This window comes from Leucoraja erinacea, chromosome 12 (genome assembly GCF_028641065.1).
Source record: "Leucoraja erinacea ecotype New England chromosome 12, Leri_hhj_1, whole genome shotgun sequence".
NCBI classification, from domain to species: Eukaryota; Metazoa; Chordata; class Chondrichthyes; order Rajiformes; family Rajidae; genus Leucoraja; species Leucoraja erinaceus.
In genome coordinates, this window is record NC_073388.1 from 24,775,423 (window position 1) to 24,798,731 (window position 23,309).

The following is a 23,309-nucleotide window of genomic DNA, read 5'->3' on the forward strand; positions in this document are numbered from 1 at the left end:
ACTGCCACTGTGAAGGAGCTCCTTTTTCCCTCCGCTGTTCCCGTCCCCCGTACACACGGGCATTGGTTTGTGGGTTTTTCTTGCCCCGCCGCTGACCGCACCGGTCCTGTATGTAGGTCCACCACTCCACACGGTCCCGGTACTCACAGGCACCTGTGCTGGCTGCTGATCATGCTGCAGCCACTCGTGCCGGCTTCCTCCAGCGTGGGCTAGTGGGTCCACGCCGTCTCCGCACTTCCAGCGCCTCGGACCCATCTAATACTTTAACCAAAGGATTAACAAACAGATTCTATGAAAACCCCCTATTTTTAGGTATACACCATTTTCCCACATACCTATAGTAAAGGTCATAGCAACATAGAAACATAGAAATTAGGTGCAGGAGCAGGCCATTCGGCCCCTCAAGCCTGCACCGCCACTCAATTCAATGGGGTCCGTGGGTTTGTACCCGATTCGTCGGGATTTTTGCTGTGTAGCCGGTCAAACCGGCTCCAACGCTCTCAGCGCTCCTGGCTGCTCGTTTATCTCAGACCGCTGGGACCAACCCCGGTACTCACGGTACTGGTCCCTCGCGGTCGTTTGCAGCCGGTCAACCCCGCTTCAATGCCCTCAGTTCTGGGCGCTCCCGCTGTTGGTCAGATTCGAACCACTCGGACCGACCCTGGAGTTCACGAGACTGGTCCCTCGCGGTAGTTCCGCAGTCGGTCAAACCGGCTGTTAATCTTAAACTTAAACCGCTGGGACCGACCCCGGTGCTCACGGCACTGGTCCCTCTGTGGTCGTTTTGCAGCCTGTCAAACCGGCTCCAATGCCCTCAGCACTGGCCGCTCCCAGCTGCTCGTAATCTTAAACCGCTGGGACCGACCCCGGTGCTCACGGCACTGGTTTGCAGCCGGTCAGACTGGCTCAAATGCCCTCAGCACTGGCCGCTCCCAGCTGCTCGTAGGGACCCCTCGGACCAACCCCGGTACTTACAGTCTGAAGAAGGGTTTCGGCCCGAAACGTCCCCACTTCCTTCGCTCCATAGATGCCGCTGCACCCGCTGAGTTTCTCCAGCCCTCCTGTGTACCCCCGGTACTTACAGCACTGGTCCTCGTGGTTGCTCTCTGTCCTCCAGCCTCGGCGCTGGCCGCTAGCGACTGCTCCAAGCCAGACTCGCTTGAGACTGGCATACGGGACGTCTTTGCTTCGCTTCCCGCCCGGCCGAGAAGTGAATTTTGCCGGTGCGGGAGCGAAGTCGGGCACAGGTGTTTCCTCTCCGGAAAATTGGTGTGCCGTTGCTGCTGCTGCCGGCTGCCCGCACTCCGCGGTTCTCCCCCGCCAGCTTTCCGCAGCCTTCATGGATCCGGTCCATGTCTCCACCTAAAAGGTAAGTGGAAGGAACGCAGAGTCTCTTACCTGCTGTTCCCGACTTTCAAATTCTCCCGCTGGGGAACGTCGTTCCCCCTGTGTGACTCTTTGCAATGCGTGTAGCGATATGGCACGCATGCGTCGTAAGCGGGGTTCTTCACGTAGTCACTCACGTGACGCCGAAGTAAAATTCAGATGAGTGTAAGGTGTTGTACTTTGGGAAGTCAAACCAGGCAGGACCCTCACAGTGAACGATAGGACCCTGGGAAGTGTTGTAGTGCAGAGGGATTGAGGAGTACGTACATAGTTCCTTGAAAACGGTGTCACTGATATATAAGGTGGTGAAGAAGCTTTTGGCAAAATGGCCTTCATCAGTCAAAAGTTGGGATATTTTGTTTTAATTTTGCAAGATGTTGGTGACCCACACTTGGAAAATTGTGTTCAGTTTTGATCATTCTGCTATATGGAAGATGTCATTAAGCTGGAAAGAGTGTAGAGATGTTTTACGAGGATTTGATTTAATTTGATTCAATTTATTGTCAATGTCTTCAATTAAGAGACAAGGAAATTCTCTTTCTCTTAGTCAAAAATTAACCCCCCCCCCCCCCCACAAAAACACAGTAGTCCACAACACAAACATCCCCACAGCGGCACCAAAGTTCCCCACTGTGAGGGAAGGAACCAAAGTCCAGTCAACCTCCTCGCTGATGTTCCCCAATGTTCACCCATGGTCGGGGCCTCTGGGCCCTCCGCAGTCGCCGCTACGGGCGGCCCGATGTTCAGGCCCTCTCACCGGGAACGATGGAACCCCGTCGTCGAACAGGAGAACATCCTGAGAGGCCCGGACCTCTGAATCGGCCACCTCCCACCGGAGTCCGCGGCTCCCAATGTCCACAGGCCGTGCTGGGCGGAGATTCGCGCTGGCGATCCCCGGCAAAGGGTCCCAGGACTCTGCGATGTTGGGAGCTCCGCAACCACAGCTCAGCGATGTTGGAGCAGCAGCCCTACAGCTCCGGAGCTCCAAACGGCGATCCCAGGTAAGGCCTCGCCCGCTCCGCGATGTATCGAGCGCTGCACCGCAGCTGCTGAAGCTCTGGTCTGGTCTCGGCAGGAAAGGCCGCACCAATCCAGTGCGTAGGCCGCGGGGGGCGAGGATGCGACTCGGATAATAGCCGCATCCTCGCCAGGAAACGACTGAAGGATGGTTTCCCCCTTACCCTACCCGCTTCCCCCCACATAAAATACTGAAAAAAACAAAAAAAAATGCATTCTAAACATTACAAAAAAAAGGCAACCAGACTGTGGTCGGAGACAGCCAGTAACAGCGCCACTGGATGTTGCCAGGACTTGAGACTGTGCTATTAGGAGAGGTTGGACAGGTGATGACTTTATTCCTTGAAATGTAGGGAGCTCAGAGGTGATATTATAGAGGTGTATAGAATTGTGAGGGGAACGAACAGGGTAAATGCAGTCTTTTTCAAGAACTAGAGGGCGTAGATTTAAGGTGAGAGGGAAAAAAATGATAGGAACCTGGGGCAGCTTTTTAACACAGGGTGGTGGGTATATAGAAAGAAGCTGACAAAGAAGTAGCTGAGGCTGGTACAATAACAACATTCAGAAGATATTTGGTTATTCGAGATTTAAAGAGATATGGGCCAAATGCCTCTTCAACCTCATTACTGAGATCTACGTTTCCCAGCTATGTTTCCCAATATCATTGCCCAAGGAGAGTAAGGTGACATGGCTCAATGACTAGTGACCGGTGGCACTAATGTCCATGGTGATGAAGTGCTTTGAGAGGTTGGTTGCGGCGCATATCAATTCCTACCTTAGCAGGAACCTAGACTCACTACAATTTGCCTACCACCACAATAGATCAATGTGGGGTGGGGGGGGGGGGTAATTTCACTGGCTCTCCACTCGGCAGTGGACTATTTGGACAATAAAAACACATATGTCAGGTCGTTGTTCATAGACTACAGCTCAGCATTCAACACCATCGTCCGCTCCAAACGTTACCAAGCTCAAGGAACTGGGTATCTGCACATCCTTTTTCAACTGGATCCTCAACTTCCTGATCAATAAAATACAATCGGCACGAATTGGCAACAACACTTCCTCCTCGAAAACCATCAGCACAGGGGCACCTCAAGAATACATTTAGTCTCCTGCTCTACCCACTCTATACCCATAGTTCCACCTTTATCTTTAAATTCTCTGATGACATGACCACTATTGGATGAATTCCGAATAATGATGAGTCACTATTATTACAATAGTCAGAAAAAGTTGGAAAGGGTGCAAAAGAGATTCACATATTACCTGGGCTTGTGTTATAGGGGGGGGGATTGGATAGACTAAGACTTTTTTTATTTGGAACATAGGAGACTAAGGGATCGTCTTACAAGATCATGAGGGGCATGGATAAAGTGAATGCTCACAGTCTTTTTTGCAGGGTAGAGGCATAACCTAAAATGAGTGGAGAGATTTAAGTGGAACCTCAGGGGCAATTTCACTCAGTGGTTAGTCCATGTCTGAAATGAGCAATCAGAGGAAGCTAAAGAAGCGGATACAATTACAGTTTTTAAAATACATTGGATAGATATATGGATAGGAATAAAGAGATATGGGCCAACTATAGGCATATGGAATTAGCACATATGCCAGTTTGGTCAGTAAGGAAAATGGGGGCCAAAAGGCCTGTTTCCATGCTGTATAGCTCTATGTCTTTTCACAAATTCATTACAACCCTGCCCATATTAAATTTTGTAAATGTTTCCTTTGATATATATTTTTGATTCCATTTTATTGCTCTTCCATTTTATTGCTCTTACATTTTATACCTCATGATGAGGACTGGCCAACATTGTCATTTCTCTCAATTGACAACATTAATATCACAAGTTAGCATCCCACTATTCTAACCAATACAATCTATAAACAAAAAATCAGTTCAACTATTTCAAACATTTGTGGTTAGCAAAACAAAACCTCAGCTCAGTATCTTCCTCTAAAGATGCTGCCTGATGTTACATGTTCCAATTTCTAGTGTTCACAGAAATAAGCAACCTATGTTTGTAGTAGGTTTGGTAACCTGGGTCTATTTTTTTACAATGCAAGGCATATTTATTTCAGATTAAGTTAATCTTGATTTAACTTCCCATTTTAAATAAATTAAATTCAATATATTTACAATTTCTACAATCGATTTAAAAACTGCCAAAGCCCAGATTTATTCTCAATTGGTCACGTGGAAAAGTCACTCAATAACCTGCCAATAGGTGGCATATGAGACTGGTTTCTTAATTCAGATTTTGGACTTTTCTCCTCTTCACATGTGGAAGAAGTGGGGGAATAAATTAAACGTTAAATGTTTAAATGGGTGCATCTCAGAAGATTAAACTCAATGCAAGAGCAGGAAACTGCAATATGCTGGGCACTAGTGTTAAAATATACATCTGGTATATTAACATGTAAATAATTCAAATTTTAAATTATGTAAACATTTTTATTACATAATGGAATGTTATTATATATCTGACACAATTAAACAATTCCTGAGAAAACAATATTTCAGATTAATTGATCAGTTGGTTCTTATTTAAAACATTTGTTTTTTTCAATCTTCACATCAAAGATCAAATTTTTCTTCATAAGCACACATGCACGAGGCCCTCTGACTGTCTAGGTAGGGTTTGCATCCCAAATGCATGATTGCATTGAAAAGCAGTTCTACAGCGTTCTCACAAGCTATACAAAAAGAGAAAAACAAAATTAGGTTTGTTTCTTTGGTAAAAATGACTGGTATTAATAAATAAGCAACCATCAATACATTTTGAATTTTTACCTTCATTATACAGATGAAGATTTAAATAATTATATCTAATTCCTGTATTGAGTTTTCATATTGACAATATAGCTTTCAATTAGGTTATTTTTCTTTTAAAAAATGGATATCTGTTGTGCTGGAAATATACTAGCACAATTTTGCAACCCATTAGAAGAAGAACATGATACTTAGAATTTGCTTTTGAGTGTCTCGAGCCTACTCGACAAGATCATGACTAACTTGTTCTTTCCTGCCTGATCTCTCTAACAGTCGATTTCCTCTAGTTTAAAAAAACCCTCAAAAATCTGTAGTAGACAAGCCAATGGGTCTAAAGACAGACAAGTCTCCCGGAGCTGTACTCTAGGTCTTAAAAGAAGAGGCTGCAGAGATACTGGATGTGTTGTTTGTTCTCCACCAAAATTCACTGGGTTCTGGTTAAAGTCCCAGAGCATTGGAAGCCCCTAACAAATGAAAGACCACTATTCAGGAGGACAGACAGAAAGCAAGAAGCTATGATAAACCATACATTAATTAGGAAAATGCTGAATTCAATTATTATAGTAGCATGGCATTTAGAATGTCATCAGACAAGAAACATAATTTTAAGAAAGAGGAATTGACAAATATTTTCAAGTTCTCAGAGGATGTATCAAACAGGGTAGATAAGGACAACCAATGGAAGGACACTGTAAAAGGATAATGTAGTATAAAAGTTGGAAAGTTTTAATGCAATGTTACAGTCTGCTAATAAGACTGCATAAAGTTTTGATGTCTTTATTTCAGGCTTGCATTGGTGTAAGTTCACTAGGCTGATTCATAGATGAAGAGGTTGATGTATGAATGGTTGATTCTACATTCACTAGAGTTCAGAAGAGTGAGAGGTGATCTTAACAAAATATAAAACTGAAGTTGAGAAGATATTGTGATATCGCAAATAGGCTCAGAATAAGAGGTCACCCAATTCAGACCGTGATTAGGAGGAATTTCTACCCCAAGCAGTTATGGTGGAGGAGATGATGAATATATGAAAAGAGTAGAAAAAGATTTTAGGAACAAGACTGGAGCAACTGTAATCCTATCATCTCCAAGTCAAGTACATCCTTCCTTTCATAAGGATATCAAAAATAAATGCAATACTCCAGCTATTCACTAAAGCTTTAGTGAGGAACACAGAACAACACAACAATGGAACATGCCCGTTCAGACCACAATGTCTGCGCCGAACATGATGCTAAATTAAACTTATCCTTTCTACTGGAAAATGATCCATATTCTCCATTTGTTGCATATTCATGAGAATCAAAAATCCTCTTAAATGCCACTAGTCTCTGCTTCAACCACAACCCCAGACACCTACCACTTTCTATATAAAAACGTGCCTCATGCATCTCCATTAAACGTTCCTCCTCTCATTTTAAAGTTATATCTAGTATTTGGCATTTTCATCTGAGGGAAAATGTTCTGACTGTCTATCTTATTTGTATATACTTCTATTAGGTCACTCCTCTAACCTCTTGGGAAAACAATCCCTGTTTGTCCAACCTCTCCACAAAGCTAATGCCCTCTAAACTAGGCAACATCCTGGAAAACCTCTTCTGCACCCTCTCCAGAGCCTCCACACCCTTCCTGTAATGGGTCAACCAGTATTGCACACAATACTCCAAATGTGGTCTTACTAAAATTTTATAAAGTTGCAATGTGACTTATTGACTCTTAGACTGAAACCCCCACTTGATGAAGGCAAACTTACCACAAGCCTTTGTTTCCACTTTGTCCACTTGTGATGCTACTTTCAGGGAGCCATGGCCTCGGGCCTCTAAGTTTGTGTCCTACCATTAACTATACTTTCCCCTCACATTTGACCTCCCAAAGTGCAACATCTAACACTTGCCCTGATTCAACTCCATCTGCCACTTCTTCACCCATAATGTGTAACCGATCCTGTTGTATCCTTTGACAACATTCAATTCCAACTGTCTGTAATTCCACCAATTTTTGTGTTGTCTGCAAACTTTAACCAACCCATTTACATTTTTGTCAAAATCATTGATATATAGTAATGTATATATATTACAGAGGTCTAACTGATCCTTGCAGAATACTGTCAGTCAGACTGCCAGCAGAATAATACCCTTCCACCACTACTCAGTCTTCTATGGGTAAATCAGTTCTGAATCCAAAGTGCCAAGTCACAATGAATTCCATGCATCTTAATCTTCTGGACCAGCCTACCACAGGGATCATTGCCTTACTAATGTCCTGGAAGACAATATACACTGCCCTACCCTCATTAATCTCCTTTGTCATCTCCTCAAAAAACTCCATTAATGACCTGCCCTAGACAACCTTTAAACTAAGGTACACATTGGCTATCTCCAGTACCTCACCCAAGGCAGATGCAGCAAGACGGCCTAACTTTTACATACCATTATAGAAGGCTAACATTCTATTTACGTTAACTATTTGCTATATTCATATCATGATTTTGCGATTCGTGCATGAGGCCACTGGAACCCATTAGGTTTACATAATTTAAATAAAACTTTGCTTTCCTTTTTTAACCAAAGTGGACAACTTTCCCTTCATAATATTCCATCTTTTTTTGCTCAGTTACGTGACTTATCCACACCCCTTTGTTGACTATTTGTGTCTGAAAACTTATTTTTAGATCCATCTTCGTATCATCTGCAAATTTGAATATGTTACACTTCCTTCATCCGTGTCATTAATATACATTGCACTGAGCCCAGAACCAACACCAATCCTGTGAATATTTGCCTCCCAGCACAGGGAATGATATCAATAAGACACAAAATGCTGGAGTACTCAGCAGGTCATGTATGATATACATATATGTGTGTCAAACATGAAAGATAGCTGGTCTGCATAAAATGGAATTGGATGATGCAATGGCATAGCTAGCAAAAATGTTACCACACAGCTCTAGAAATACAGGTTAAATCCTGTCCATGGGCACTGTCTATGTGGAGTTTGCATATTCTCCCAATGATCACATGGGTATCCTCCAGGTGTGTTAATCAGCCGTTGTAAATTGCACCCTGGTGTGTAGGCAAGTGGTAGAATCTGGGAAAGTTTGATGGGAATGAGAACTGAAATTTTTTTAAAAATGGGATTAGTATTGGATTAATGTAAATGGTTAGTTGATGGTTAGCATGGACTCAGTGGGTTGAAAGCTCTGTTTCGTGCTGTATGTCTCTATGAATGCATGATTGGATGTGCCCAGTCAAATCTCAAGAGTGTGCTTTGACATACAAACCATCATGATCAGGTCTACTCTGGGGGAAAACATTTTTTTTTCAAAGGCATGGTGGTGTTCAAAAATTGAAATGTTGTAGTTTCTGAGACCCTAAATGCTCTTGTGGTCACACGTAACAAGGTCACTATTAAAAGATAAGCACTGAATATTGTGTTTTGAACCTTAAACATAACCCAAACTATTTGCTGTGTGTGAGACTCTGCCATAAGCAAATTGGCTGGCTGGTTTAAGTTCCTTAAACCTTGACATAGCTTTACAGTCCAGAGGCAAATATTTTCTTAGGGTGATCATTTGTCTAAGGCAAGAAGTGGCTTTAGCATCAACAGTGACTGTTTGTCTTGCACAGCAATTGGACCCCTTACTTTCAATGACTTCTACAGCCCCTTTGATCACTCTCTCTCCATCCTTAATGATTCTTTAACCTGCCTCAACCTTAATAATTGTCTTCACAAAGGCATTAACAGAAGAAACCATCACAGTGGATGCCTTAGTTGTCTGGAAAAGTCTACTGTGACAATAATGTGCAGATTAAAACCCACTTTGAGTATTGAATTTAGTTCATTTTTTCAAAATAAGAGCTTTAACCTTTCGCATCAATGTAAAAAGCTCAAAGCTTATCAAGGGGATTAATTCAACCTAGTAAGTGATCATTTGAGACTGGCATCAGGAAATCTTTTGTCACAGTAACAGCGGTGTGTACTTTAATCTCTCTGATGAGGCAGTGGAGCCTAAAACAATGGAGTAAATTAATGGCACCAACTAGGGTATGTTAGAATCACCCAAAATGAATGGTTATATGGATAATGACGAGCCAAATTCCTTTCTTACTCATATCTATTTTATGATATACTAAACAAATTAGCGTTCAGTATCTTCCATTGAATGGAACCAGAAGTGCCATTGTTCTAGAACTTGTTTATCAGTTTTCATGTTGGTATAGTATGAACATGGAGTGAGTTCATGTTAAGACAGGTTGTTATCCCTATTGAATGGGGGCACGGATGAGACAAATCATTATTCCATAAAATCTGGGTTATTGCTCTGATTTACGGCATCTTGTGGTGATAAATCCCCATGGACAATGTCAATGCTGCATTAGCAGTAACGTTTCAGCTGAATGTAATAAACAACATGTGTTACCTACACTTACCCTGTACAGTTGCATCCATTCCTAATGTTTTTTGTACATTTCTGCAAATTACGGAAAGGCAGTACTGAAACATTTCATCACACTCCTGTTTAGTATTACCACAAGTATCATAACAACGATCATGTTGATTGCAGCACTTTGTCATGGAAGGAATTCCTACGTCTAACTATTCAGAAAAATATACATAAAGATTAGAAATGCAAAATCTTCAAGAATTGGGTTTTAATCTCATGATAAAATTTGCATTTAGGACAACGTTGAAAGTTAGCAGCTCTTGATGCTGGTGTTTTGCTGCTTTTGAAAGCCATTCAAACAAATTGCTTATTGGTTACCAGCAAAGCTCATTATCAGTTACTGTGGGCAAATTTAGATTCAACTTTTTGTTTTGATTTATTCAACTGACACATTTTAAAAGTAGGTTACTACCTTCATATTGGGACTGTCTAGGGAAGTGCACCTCCAAGAAGTTTGTTACTTGATGCCTTCTGGGAAGACTAACAAGAAAAGGGACATACACAAATGACTGAGAGGACCCCTAGGGAGAATGGGGCAGTGGTACGGTCTGAAAGTAGCAACTGAGGCTGATAAGATGGCTAGGAAGACTTTCTTGATACTTGTCTTCATAAGCCACAACCGAGTATAGGAGCAGGAAGGTATGGTATAATGTTTTAAAACACTGATTAAGCCACTGCTGCGATAGAGTATGCAGTTCTGGACATCACAGTACGGGAAATACACAATTGCACTGGAGAGGATGCAAAGGTGATTCATCTGGATTTTGTCTGGGATGAAACATTTCAGTTATGAAGAGAGACTTTGTAGGTTGGGGTTTCCTTGGAGCAGTGGAGGCTGAGGAGAGACCCGACTAAGGTATACAAATAATGAGTGGCATTAATAGTGTAAACAATACATTTTTTCTCCACAACAGAGGTGTTTAAACCCAAAGGACATATATTTATGCTAAGGGATTGGAAGGCATTTAAGAAGTATTTTTTTTCACCTAGAAAATAATTCTGAAACGTAGTGATGGATAAATGTGGGTGGAGTGGATGAGACTGAAGACTCTGATAAGATTTACAAATCTAATTGAGCAATCAAATAACCAGGGATTGAAGGCTATGGGCCATTTGCTGGAGAATAGCATTAATATGGATTGGTATTTGATGGCCAGCATGGATGTGTGGACCAAATAATCTGTACAGTTGTGGAACTATAACAAATAAGTTGGACTGAATACCAAAACTAAAGCATTTCGAGTGGGAAGGCCAACGATAAGTATTCTTTCTTCAAAAGAGCAAGAATGTACGAATTTATCTCATTGCAAGAACTACAAAACTAGTTGGACAATCAGAGAAAGGGCAGACATGTCTATGTAAATTGTGTTGGATCCTGGTGACACGACTGAGAGAGAGCGAGAGAGTAATAACTAATATTAGCATTTGGTGCCCATATTGTAGAAATGTGAAGCAAACACTAACAGCAGAATAAATCCTAAACTTTGTGTTATGTGTCTGTTAGTAATTAACTAGATTAATGGAAGTATTGATCATGATTGCAAGAACCCATTCTGAATGATTAAAAAGTAATAGGTGAGTGGATCATAAGAAGGGCTGACGAAGAGAGATACGTGGCAATTTTCCTCTCCTCCCTTCCTAACTGGAGCTGCTTGTTAGAGTCCAGTTCCATGGGAGCCAGCAATCATGCAGTATGTCCCTCAAGTGGCATTTTTCATGAGTGAGCCCTGCCACAGTTATTCAATCGTAGGGAAGTTACAAAAGTGTCCCATCTCAAATCATATTCTCTCCCTTTTCATGGAAATACTGGACAACCAATGCAAAGAAAGCTGATCTTATAACAGAAGCTATAGATTCAAATGTATCAAAGCCAATAACATAAACAAATCTGGGTTTCTCCAATATTTATTGGCCGAGATAATAAATTTGAAACAGGAGGCCATAAGAAAACTTGTTATAATGATTCAGTTAAGGACATGCTTTACTGTCATCCTTTATTAGAGTCCCCCCTTAATTCTTCATCCACAGGTTATGTACAATACAATTTGTGTCTCTTTTTGCTCTCAATGTTAGGGATTGAGTGTTTGGGGCAAGTAGGCACTGTTTGGTCTCAGCTAAAAGGTTTTGCAACAACTTCTCCTTTCCCAATTCCCTTTGGTTTATTGTGGGTGAAGAGATTGCCTTGAAAATGTGATCAACTTCTTAACAATAACTAACATTTATAAAGCATCTTTAACAATAAGGAAACACTGAGATGTACTTCATGGGAGAAAATTGAGTCAATTGAGATTTTGTACAGTTATGTAGAAAAAAACTATAAATGTACATTGAAGGTGGTTTCTGGAACATCAAGGAAATGGCAAGAAAATTTCCGCACATACCAAGGAGGACCAAGATAACTAAAAACGTTACACCGCCAAGTGAAGAATAAGGTGTGATGGGGCTATATCCTCAACTGAATCATTATAGCAAGTTGTCTTAATGGCCTCCTGCCTAAAAATTGCTATCTTGGCCAATAAACATTGGAAAAACTCAGATTTATTTATCAGCTGGAGCTGATGGATGCAGTGTATGAAATCAGACTGGAGAAGGCTGGCGTGAAGTAATGGAATTTATAGATAAGCATGGAGTTTTTATGCTGCAAGCAACCATGGAGCAAGCACAGCTAAGTTTCAACACTGATGAAACTGACATAAGTGATAGTCTTTGTGGGCTGTTTGCAACATGTGCAATAAGGCAAGATTTGATTTGAAAAAGACAGCATATAAGAGAAATTTGATAAAGATGATGTGTTGACTGAGATAAAGAGCCATATTCATTGAGTCTATTAAAAATGCAAAACCATTTTCAGCTGTCCAATCTGGTGACGGGTAACTCAGAAGTTTATATTATAATAGATGGAGAAAACGATAAAATCTTAAATTAATTTACTTTTACTCCAGCTATCTCAAAATGAAAAGACGAATGTGATTTTATTTCCCTTCCTGTAAATTATGTGGTATGAATTTAGTACACGTAATAAATCACGATTGCTAGTAATATTGAGGATCGAAGGCTTGGGATATAAATGAAAATTATAACCTTGCCTTGCGGTAAAATTAAATATCATATTGATCTTTATATTTTAACATAAAAAAGATAAAACTATAAAACTACTGTTTATGCAATTTTACAAGAAGCCTTTCTGTTATGGGCATAATTAAGGTTCTCTGATCCATAGTTTTACATTGTTTATTTATGAAACTACTGTACATGCAATATTACTGAGCTTAAATGAAATTGGTAAGAATACAATATTCCTTACATGAACTCCAAACACAGGAGAGCCACATCCATTGGGCGGTGGAGGCTTAAAAGCATAACGAGGAACTGGCTTGGATCCTGGAAAAGATGTTTATAATAATCAAAGCATTTCCTGGCAAAAAAATACTAATGGCATTAGTTGGACAAAATATAAAAAAGGATAAGGAAAGAAAAAATATCACCCAAATGACCATCCACTGTGATTTTATGATTTGTATTCCATATCCATACTCTCGCAGTTAAAGACAGGATGATATCATTTATGTTACATTATGAAGTGAGGAAGTACTGTACAAGATATGCATCCCAGCGCATCTTGAAGATGTATCTTTCACCCAAGATATGCAGATTATGCAACATAGAAGGCCTACCCCTAATAAAACTTAATAACGAGCAACAAATGTCACCAAATCCAAATTCACTTAGATCAGCATAAAAGAGAATGGATTTTTATTAATTTAGAATTTTATGCAGTCATTAAAAAAAAAATTAGACTCAACCATTTCAAAATTCTCTGTAAATAGTGTCCCCGATTTGGTTCAGAGTTTAGTAAATTTGCAGTATAGAGTGCACTGCACTGTGTTTATCATGGTCACCGGTTCAGAATTGGCTACCTTCTGCCATGACACTACATAATGACCACAATAATCATGGTCTAGGGAGGACAGTGGTCAACCACAGGTTCCTGTTATTAGTTGGCCCCCAAATTTTCCCTACCAGAAAGGGTGCCCTTGTTAACCAGGTGCAAACAGTTTCCTGCTCAGTTTTGTTACATTGCAATGATAAGTAATATGTTGACAGACACAAGGAACTGCAGATGTTGGTTTACTAAAAAAAAAACACAAAGTGCTGGAGCAACTCAGTGGATCAGGCAGCATCTTTGGAGAACATGGGTAAGTGACGTTTCGGGTCATGTCCTTTCTTCAGACTGATGTGGCAGGGAGCGGGGAAGCTGGAAAAAAGGTAGAGCCGGGACAAATCCTGGCAAGTGATGTGGATATGGGTGAGGGGGCAGATGGGTGGAATGTGATAAAGGCTACAGATAAAAAGACCAAAACGGTATGAAGGAACTGCAGATGCTGGTTGAAACCAAAGATAGACACAAAGAAGGAATGGATGACGTTTTGTGTCAAGACCCTTATTCACCCATTCCTTCTCTCCAGAGATGCTGCCTGTCCCACTGAGTTACTCCGGCATGTTGTGTACCTGGACTTTTGAAAGCATGTGATAAGGTCCCACATCGGAGATTAGTGGGCAAAATTAGGACACATGGTATTGGGGGTAGAGTGCTGACATGGATAGAGAAGTGGTTGGCAGACAGGAAACGAAGAGTAGGGATTAACGGGTCCCTTTCAGAATGGCAGGCAGTGATTAGTGGGGTACCGCAGGCGCTCGGTGCTGGGACCGCAGCAAAATGGCTCGGTGCTGGGACTGCAGCTATTTACAATGTACATCAATGATTTGGATGAAGGGATTCAAAGTAACATGAACAAATTTGCAGATGACACAAAGCTGGGTGGCAGTGTGAACTGTGAGGAGGATGCTATGAGATTGCAGGGTGACTTGGACAGGTTGGGGGAGTGGGCAGATGCATGGCAGATGTTGTTTAATGTGGATAAATGTGATGTTATCCACTTTGGTTTCAAAAACAGGAAGGCAGATTACTATCAAAATGGCGTCAAGTTGGGAAAAGGGGAAGTACAACGGGATCTGGGGGTCCTTGTTCATCAGTCGATGAAAGTAAGCATGCAGGTACAGCAGGCAGTGAAGAAAGCGAATGGCATGTTGGCCTTTATAACAAGAGGAGTCGAGTATAGGAGCAAAGAGGTCCTTCTGCAGTTGTACAGAGCCCTAGTGAGACCACATCTGGAGTATTGTGTGCAGTTTTGGTCCCCTAATTTGAGGAAGGACATTCTTGCTATTCAGGGAGTGCAGTGTAGGTTTACAAGGTTAATTCCCGGGATGGCGGGACTGTCATATGCTAAGAGAATGGAGTGACTGGGCTTGTACACTCTGGAGTTTAGAAGGGTGAGAGGGGATCTCATTGAAACATATAAGATTGTTAAGGGTTTGGACACGCTAGCAGGAACCATGTTCCTGATGTTGGGGGAGTCCAGAACCAGGGGCCACAGTTTAAGATAAAGCGGTAAGCCATTTAGAACGGAGATGAGGAAACACTTTTTCTCACAGAGAGTTGTGAGTGTGGAATTCTCTGCCTCAGAGGGCGATGGAGGCCGGTTCTCTGGAAACTTTCAAGAGAGAGCTAGATAGGGCTCTTAAAGATAGTGGAGTCAGAGGATATGGGGAGAAGGTAGGAATGGGGTACTGATTGGGGATGATCAGCCATGATCACATTGAATGGCGGTCCTGGCTCGAAGGGCCGAATGGCCTATTCCTGCACCTATTGTCCATTGTCTAATTTAGATTAAGAAAATTGACATGTGATCACCATGCCATTTAATTCATGTTTTAATTTTTTTAACTACTTATGTATTTACTGAATAAAAAAATAATTACTGAACATTTTACTCACCATCACTACATTTGTACTTGCAGAGCCCATCCTCTCCACCAAGTAAATCCAGTGCTGCATTTAGATACGTATCGATCTTATGAATTCCATTCCGAATTGTTTTCAGTTTTCCCCGCCAATCTTTGAAGTCTGCATCTTCTGAATGGCACCCACAACTCCACAAAGTAATTCCCACAAACACACTGATCAGCAAATGCATGCTCAAAATTATTCTACGGAATAATATTTCACTTTCGCTTTTGAGCTATGATGCAAAAATATTTCTGCTGTGTTTCTCTTAACGGATCAATATAAACTATTTTTATTGCACTTAAAGAGAGGTCCAAATCAAAGCCATTTGTTGGCGCTACATACCAAAAGAGAAATGAGTGCCTGGGTAAACTGGCTCACTCTGACTTTAGTTAAGCTATTAAACATCTGACTCTAACTCAAATATGAGAACATTGGTGGCATATTTCTATCGGTTTGATAACTGCTTCAGTGCTGTTAAGGTGCACAAACATCATTGCCAGTCACATAGATGAGAACAGCAAGTCAACCTGGATGGAAAGGTCACATGTGCCATAACCTTGTGAACTAGAAATGGAAAAAAAAACAAATCTGAGTGAGTGTAACAAAAAAGTTTGCAAAATATATTCTTGTAAATTAATAATACTCCACATGGATCGAATATACGGTTTATATAGTTACAACCACATTTACCCTTTGTTTTTGTTTTTTTACATGACCACTACAGTTCAGAGTAAAAAGTTAAAAGATATCCTTTCTTCAATAGGGTATACATTTTACAGCAATTATAGATAATCTTATAAACACACAGCAATGATATATGTAGACATGTTAACTACATGGTGTTGGACTGAACAGACTCTCAAATATCTAGAAATGTCTAGCAATGTCCATATAGCCAGACATCAGAGGTCTCATGATTCATAGTTAGTTATCCACCCCCACATAACATAATATGAAAATGTACAATTATATATTTAAAAGTCCATGAATACCACAACTCACAGTACTCCCTGTTCAAGTATGGAGTTAACCTGTTACGTTTTCACTTTCATGCAAGTAGTAAAGCAATAAACATTCCCATTTCCACTGGTCTACTTTGCATTCCCTTTCGGTTCTCTATTCCTAAGCACACCCACAATCTAAATTGTTATAACTAAATTTATAGGCCTTGCTGAACCTCGTACCCTCTGACAATTATTGTTTATAACTATTTATTTGACACAACTCTTTATTCTTCTCTGAAGAGACACTCAATTGGGAAACACCTTAGCATTTAAAAATGTTAAAGACAACACAAATCCAACAGTCATGGCATCATAGTGCATAATAACAAAATGTTGTAGAGACACAAGGAACTGCAGATGTTGGAATCCTGTATGGAACACAAAGCGCTGGAGTTCTCTTTCCTCTGCCCAACTCATCCTGGTGTGCATCCATTTGTCCCACTCCTTCGCACCGCCCCCTAACCTCCACCCCCATCCATCTATATCCCTCTTTCTAACTTTACATTTCTCTTCTCTGGCCGCCTTTGTTACCCTTGTCTTCTTTTCATTTCTAGCTTTTATCCACCCATCTGCCAAACAAACCCCCCTCGCATGTGTCTATTTATCACTTGCCTGGCTTTGCCCACCCTCACCTCTTTCCAACTTTCTCCCCCACTACAACCTGCCTGAAGGATTCTTATCCAACATGTCGCCTATCCATGCCCTCCATAGATGCTGCCTGATCTGCTGAGTTACTGCAGCATAAAATGCTATGAGATTACCCGTCTCCACTATGCCGTCAGGCAGATTGGTTCAGATTCTCTTGTACTCTTGATTTTAAAAAAATGTACGGATGTGTGGGAAATGTCAGGGATTGATGGGTTAAAGCCCAAAGCACATAACCCATACTGACATTTGTGTAATAGGGGGATTGCACGGAAGGTCACCGGGTCATAGGGCTCGACGCATGGAGCCGCTAAATCCAACTGGAAGACATCCGTCACTTCCAGTATATGTTATTAATGCTAGAAACGCGTACTTTCCTACCTGTTAAAAACTGCCAAAATGTTGAATTTTTGCGCTGAAAGAAATTGTGGGAGTCCTGGTAAGTGTGAGAGACATGTACCCAACTTTAGAATTCCAAAAGTGAAGCGAAATGAAGGTATAGAGAAGCGAGAACTGAAGGGACTACAGCAGCTAAAGTGCTTGGTAAACATTGAAAATATTGGGAATTATCACTTTTGCTCACTGCATTTTTATCAAGTAAGGCATTATTTTTGTTTTTTCTTGATTCCTTTGGTATCTAAAAATTCTCAGAAGTGATAAATCTGGCTGTAAATTTTTCTTCAGATGCGTTTTCATTTTGTATGTAAAAACCCACAAGAAACATGGGCGATTTAAAAAAAATTACAGCCAGATTTATCACTTCTGAAAATGTTTAGATGCCAAAGGAATCAAGAAAAAACACAAATAATGCCTTACTTGATGAAATGCAGTGAGCAAACGGCCAATGTTCGCCAAGCACTCTGGCTGTTGTTGTCCCTTCAGCTCTCGTTTCTATCTACTGTCATTTCTCCTCACTTTTGGCAATCTGAAGTAGGCTAAATGTCTCTCACTATTATCCCGATTTCCATAATTATTTACGGTGCAAAAATTGACTATTTCAGCGGGTTTTAACGGGCCCACTACGCTGGAAACAATGTTAAGTGCTTACCTGCAGTACATCGCGTGTAATCCATTTGGAGTAGCGTAGCAACAGTACGGGTCATGGGTCGTGACCCGACTGCCGTGAAACCTCCCTATACTGAGGACTGCACTATTAGAATCACCATATTTCAGGAAGTTTAAATATTAAACCAGACATATATATCCATCTCAGATGTACAACATTTTAAAAGAAAAGGGATGGATCCCCGATTAATGCTTTGCCTTCACCCAATATCAATGTATTATAGGGAGGTTTCACGGCAGTCGGGTCACGACCCATGACCCGTACTGTTGCTACGCTACTCCAAATGGATTACACACGATGAACTGCAGGTAGGCACTTACCATTGTTTCCAGCGTAGAGGGCCCGTTAAAACCCGCTGAAATTGTCAATTTTTGCGCTGCAAATAATTATGGAAATCGGGATAAGCGTGAGAGACATTTAGCCTACTTCAGATTGCCAAAAGTGAGGAGAAATGACGGTAGATAGAAGCGAGAGCTGAAGGGACAACACAGCCCGAGTGCTTGGCGAACATTGGCCGTTTGCTCACTGCATTTCATCAACAGGTGTTTTTTCTTGATTCCTTTGGCATCTAAAAGTTTTCAGAAGTGATAAATCTGGCTGTAAGTTTTTTTAATCGCCCATAGTTCCCGTGGGTCTTTACATACAAAATGAAAACGTATCTGAAGACAAATTTATAGCCAGATTTATCACTTCTGAGATTTTTTAGATTTTTAGATACCAAAGGAATCAAGAAAAAACAAAAATAATGCCTTACTTGATGAAATGCAGTGAGCAAACGCGAATATTTTCAATTCTTATATCTGCACGGCCAATGTTTATCAAGCACTTTAGCTGCTGTAGTCCCTTCAGTTCTCGCTTCTCTATACCTTCATTTCGCTTCACTTTTGGAATTCTAAAGTTGGGTACATGTCTCTCACACTTACCCCGACTCCCACAATTTTTTTCAGTGCAAAAATTCAACATTTTGGCGGTTTTTAACAGGTAGGAAAGTAGGCGTTTCTAGCATTAATAACATATACTGGAATTGACGGATGTCTTCCAGTTGGATTTAGCGGCTCCGTGCGTCAAGCCCTATGACCCCGTGACCTTTCGTGCAACCCCCCTATTACACATTTGATGTTTTGTGGGATGATGCTGTCTTATTTCATACAATAATAAATGTACAGTAATTAAAATGTACTTCAACAACTTTTGGGGCGTCGGCGATTATGGAAAGGCCCATATAAAATACAAATTATTGTTTTACCCTAAATCTTCACCACGTTTACATTACATAATAATTAATTTGAAGGCAGGGGGAGATATGATCCCCGGTTCTAATTAATATAAACATCCAATATTTAAGATTGCGTGCGAGCTCAACAGTTGGCAATTGGCATCCCCGAGATCAATGTAAACATTGCTCCTCCTCTCGTTGCTGAAGAACGCTTTCCGAAAAACATCAAGGTTTAAAATATATCGTGTGTGCGAGATTTCCAAGCAAGTGAGTCAGGGCTTCAAAATACAGTGGGCACGAAGCAGAATAGAGTGAATGCAGATTTTTTGTCCCTAGGCTCTGCGGGAGAGGTCTAGCCAGATTTTTACCTGCATTTCCTGAACATGACATCTTGTGTTGACGTGGCCGGCAATGATGTATATGCACAACCACGAGTCTCACCCTCACCCTGTACACCGCCCCCTGTTCCGGATGACTAGAACACACACGCTGCATCTCAATACATTTCATTGCTCCTTTTGGGAAGGGTCATTCTGTCCTTCTTCCAAAAGGTGCCGGGAAATTTACCATTGCAGCAAACCGATTCACAATACAAAGGTGTTAAAAAAAAACCCAGACTATGCTAGTTATACCTCAGCATTTTCTATTGTTATTTCTGATTTCCAGCATTAGCAATTTTATCCATTCCATATTATGTGGGGAATTAGTCATATACTTTAAGCCAATGATGATGCAAGGTAATCTGTTCTGATATAAAAAAATCAGTCCAACATTAGAAATAGGACCAAGAGTATGCCATCTATTCCCTCCAGTCTTCCTCCACCATTCATCAAGATGGTCGTTCGTCATCTGTGCAGGAAAATGATGCTATCTCCATATCCCTTTACTTTCCTGAAAAATAGGTGCAAGAGGAGGATATTCGGTCCTATGAGCTAGCACCGTCATTCAATCTATGAATTAATTCATGATTTATCCAAGAGCTTTCAATTGATGAAATCTCTTCCAATTTTAGTTCTAAACAGCTGACAGTTATTCTGAGACTTTGAATAGACTGTCAAGCCAGGTACAAATTATGTAAATTACAACCTTCAATGCAGATCTAGTACTTTGGCTCGAGAGTCTTCGGAGAGGAGACCACGCAATACGCTTGAGAGGGAGACGAAAGAAGGAGATGTCAGGCAAGCTGATTCAGTGCGATGCTTGCAGTATGTGGGAGGTCAAGGACACCGCTGGTGCCTCTGGCTGCTACAAATGCGAAAAATGCATCCAGGTAGAGCTCCTGAAGGGCCGTGTTGGGGAACTGGAGAAGCAAGTGGATGACCTCCGGTTCGTACGAGAAACGGAGTCGTTCCTCGACAAGTCCTACAGTACGATTGTTACACCTAAGGTACTGGAAGAGAGAAGGTGGGAGACAGTGAGAAAGGGAGGAAAGCATGGAATGCCAACGTCCCCGGGTGATGTACCTCTTGTAAACAGGTTCATCTGCTTAGAAGCTGTTGGGACAGAAGACGTGAGCGGCGGACTGGCCTGTGATGCGAATAGGGCTGTTGAGCCAAAACCAAAAAGGCCTAAGGCAGGCAAGGCCATTGTAGTGGGAGACTCCATCGTGAGAGGTACGGACAGGGGTTTCTGCGGCAACAGACGGGATGCGAGGATGGTGTGCTGCCTTCCCGGTGCCAGGATCCAGGATGTCACGGACAGAGTGCAGAAAATCCTCAAGGGCGAAGGTGAACATCCGGAAGTGGTAGTGCATGTCGGCACAAACGATGTCGGAAAGAAGGGGATGAATATTCTGCAGAGTGACTTTAGAGAGCTCGGAAAAATGTTGAAAAGCAGGACCTCCAGGGTTGTTATCTCCGGTTTGCTTCCAGTTCCCCGTGCTGGCGAGAGCAGGAACAGGGAGATACGGGACCTGAACGTGTGGCTGAGGAACTGGTGCACGGGGCAGGGATTTAGATTCTTAGATCACTGGGATCTGTTTTGGGGTAAGGGGGAACTGTACAGAAGGGACGGATTGCATCTTAACAGGTGTGGGACCAGCATTCTGGCAGGCAGGTTTGCCACTGCTACACGGGTGGGTTTAAACTGAATAAGGGGGGTGGGGTGTTGAATGGGACAGTGGAGGATGGAGTTAAAGGGAAAGGGTTTCTTAAATGTGTGAGCGTAGAGACCGAAGGGTGTAAAATGAGGGTAGAAGAAATAGGTAGCAAGGTGAAAAGTAAAAGTGGCAGGCAGACAAAACCAGGGCAAAAATCAAAAAGGGCCACTTTTCAACATAATTGTGTAAGGGGTAAGAGTGTTGTAAAAACAAGCCTGAAGGCTTTGTGTCTCAATGCAAGGAGCATTCGTAGTAAGGTGGATGAGTTGAATGTGCAGATAGCTATTAATGACTATGATATAGTTGGGATCACGGAGACATGGCTCCAGGGTGACCGAGGCTGGGAGCTGAACATCCAGGGATATTCAATATTCAGGAGGGATAGACAGAAAGGAAAAGGAGGTGGGGTAGCGTTACTGATTAGAGAGGGGATTAATGCAATGGAAAGGAAGGACATTAGTTTGGAGGATGTGGAATCGGTATGGGTAGAGCTGCGAAACACTAAGGGGCAGAAAACGCTGGTGGGTGTTGTGTACAGGCCACCTAACAGTAGTAGTGAAGTTGGAGATGGTATCAAACAGGAAATTAGAAATGCGTGCGACAAAGGCAAAACGGTTATAATGGGTGACTTCAATCTACATATAGATTGGGTGAATCAAATTGGCAGGGGTGCTGAGGAAGAGGATTTCTTGGAATGTATGCGGGATAGTTATCTAAATCAACATGTAGAGGAACCAACGAGAGAGCAGGCTATTTTAGACTGGGTATTGAGTAATGAGGAAGGGTTAGTTAGCAATCTTGTTGTACGTGCCCCCTTGGGCAAGAGTGACCATAATATGGTTGAGTTCTTCATTAGGATGGAGAGTGACATTGTTAATTCAGAAACAATGGTTCTGAACTTAAAGAAAGGTAACTTTGAGGGTATGAGACGTGAATTGGCCAAGATTGACTGGCAATTAATTCTAAAAGGGTTGACGGTGGATATGCAATGGAAGACATTTAAAGACTGCATGGATGAACTACAAAAATTGTTCATCCCAGTTTGGCAAAAGAATAAATCAGGGAAGGTAGTACATCCATGGATAACAAGGGAAGGGAAATCAGGATAGGATGATGCGTACAAATTAGCCAGAAAAAGCAGCATACCGGAGGACTGGGAGAAATTCAAAGACCAGCAGAGGAGGACAAAGGGCTTAATTAGGAAAGGAAAAATAGAATATGAAAGAAAACTGGCAGGGAACATAAAAACTGACTGCAAAAGTTTTTATAGATATGTGAAAAGAAAGAGATTAGTTAAAACAAATGTAGGTCCCTTGCAGTCAGAAACAGGGGAGTTGATCATGGGGAACAAGGATATGGCGGACCAATTGAATAACTACTTTGGTTCCGTCTTCACTAAAGAAGACATAAATAATTTGCCGGAAATAGCAGGGGACCGCGGGTCAAAGGAGTTGGAGGAATTGAGTGAAATCCAGGTTAGCCGGGAAGGGGTGTTGGGTAAATTGAATGGATTAAAGGCCGATAAATCCCCAGGGCCAGATAGGCTGCATCCCAGAGTACTTAAGGAAGTAGCTCCAGAAATAGTGGATGCATTAGTAATAATCTTTCAAAACTCTTTAGATTCTGGAGTAGTTCCTGAAGATTGGCGGTAGCAAACGTAACCCCACTTTTTAAGAAGGGAGGGAGAGAGAAAATGGGGAATTACAGACCAGTTAGTCTAACATCGGTAGTGGGGAAACTGCTAGAGTCAGTTATTAAAGATGGGATAGCAGCACATTTGGAAAGTGGTGAAATCATTGGACAAAGTCAGCA

At 41.7% G+C, this 23,309-nt stretch overlaps 2 protein-coding genes across 2 annotated transcripts in view; one reads left to right on the forward strand and one right to left on the reverse strand.

Annotated features, from left to right (window-relative positions):
- pin4 (protein (peptidylprolyl cis/trans isomerase) NIMA-interacting, 4 (parvulin)) overlaps positions 1-23,309 on the forward strand; it is a 275,834-nt gene that overhangs the window by 235,635 nt on the left and 16,890 nt on the right. The window lies entirely within an intron of this gene.
- pla2g12a (phospholipase A2, group XIIA) lies at positions 4,838-19,907 on the reverse strand. Its single transcript, XM_055643857.1, has 5 exons — positions 19,768-19,907; positions 15,457-16,032; positions 12,925-13,001; positions 9,607-9,772; positions 4,838-5,100 (listed from the first exon to the last, which is right to left on the reverse strand). The coding sequence occupies exons 2-5, from the start codon at positions 15,653-15,655 to the stop codon at positions 4,982-4,984; spliced, it is 561 nt and encodes a 186-aa protein (XP_055499832.1). The 5' UTR covers positions 15,656-16,032; positions 19,768-19,907; the 3' UTR covers positions 4,838-4,981.

Coding starts and splice junctions, on each gene's coding strand:
- pla2g12a (XM_055643857.1), bottom strand. CDS start 15,655: ATGCATTTGCTGATCAGTGTGTTTGTGGGAATTACTTTGTGGAGTTGT. Junction 13,002..15,456: donor CAAGTACAAATGTAGTGATG/GTGAGTAAAATG, acceptor CATCTTTTCCAG/GATCCAAGCCAGTTCCTCGT. Junction 5,101..9,606: donor AATGGATGCAACTGTACAGG/GTAAGTGTAGGT, acceptor CTTTTTGTATAG/CTTGTGAGAACGCTGTAGAA.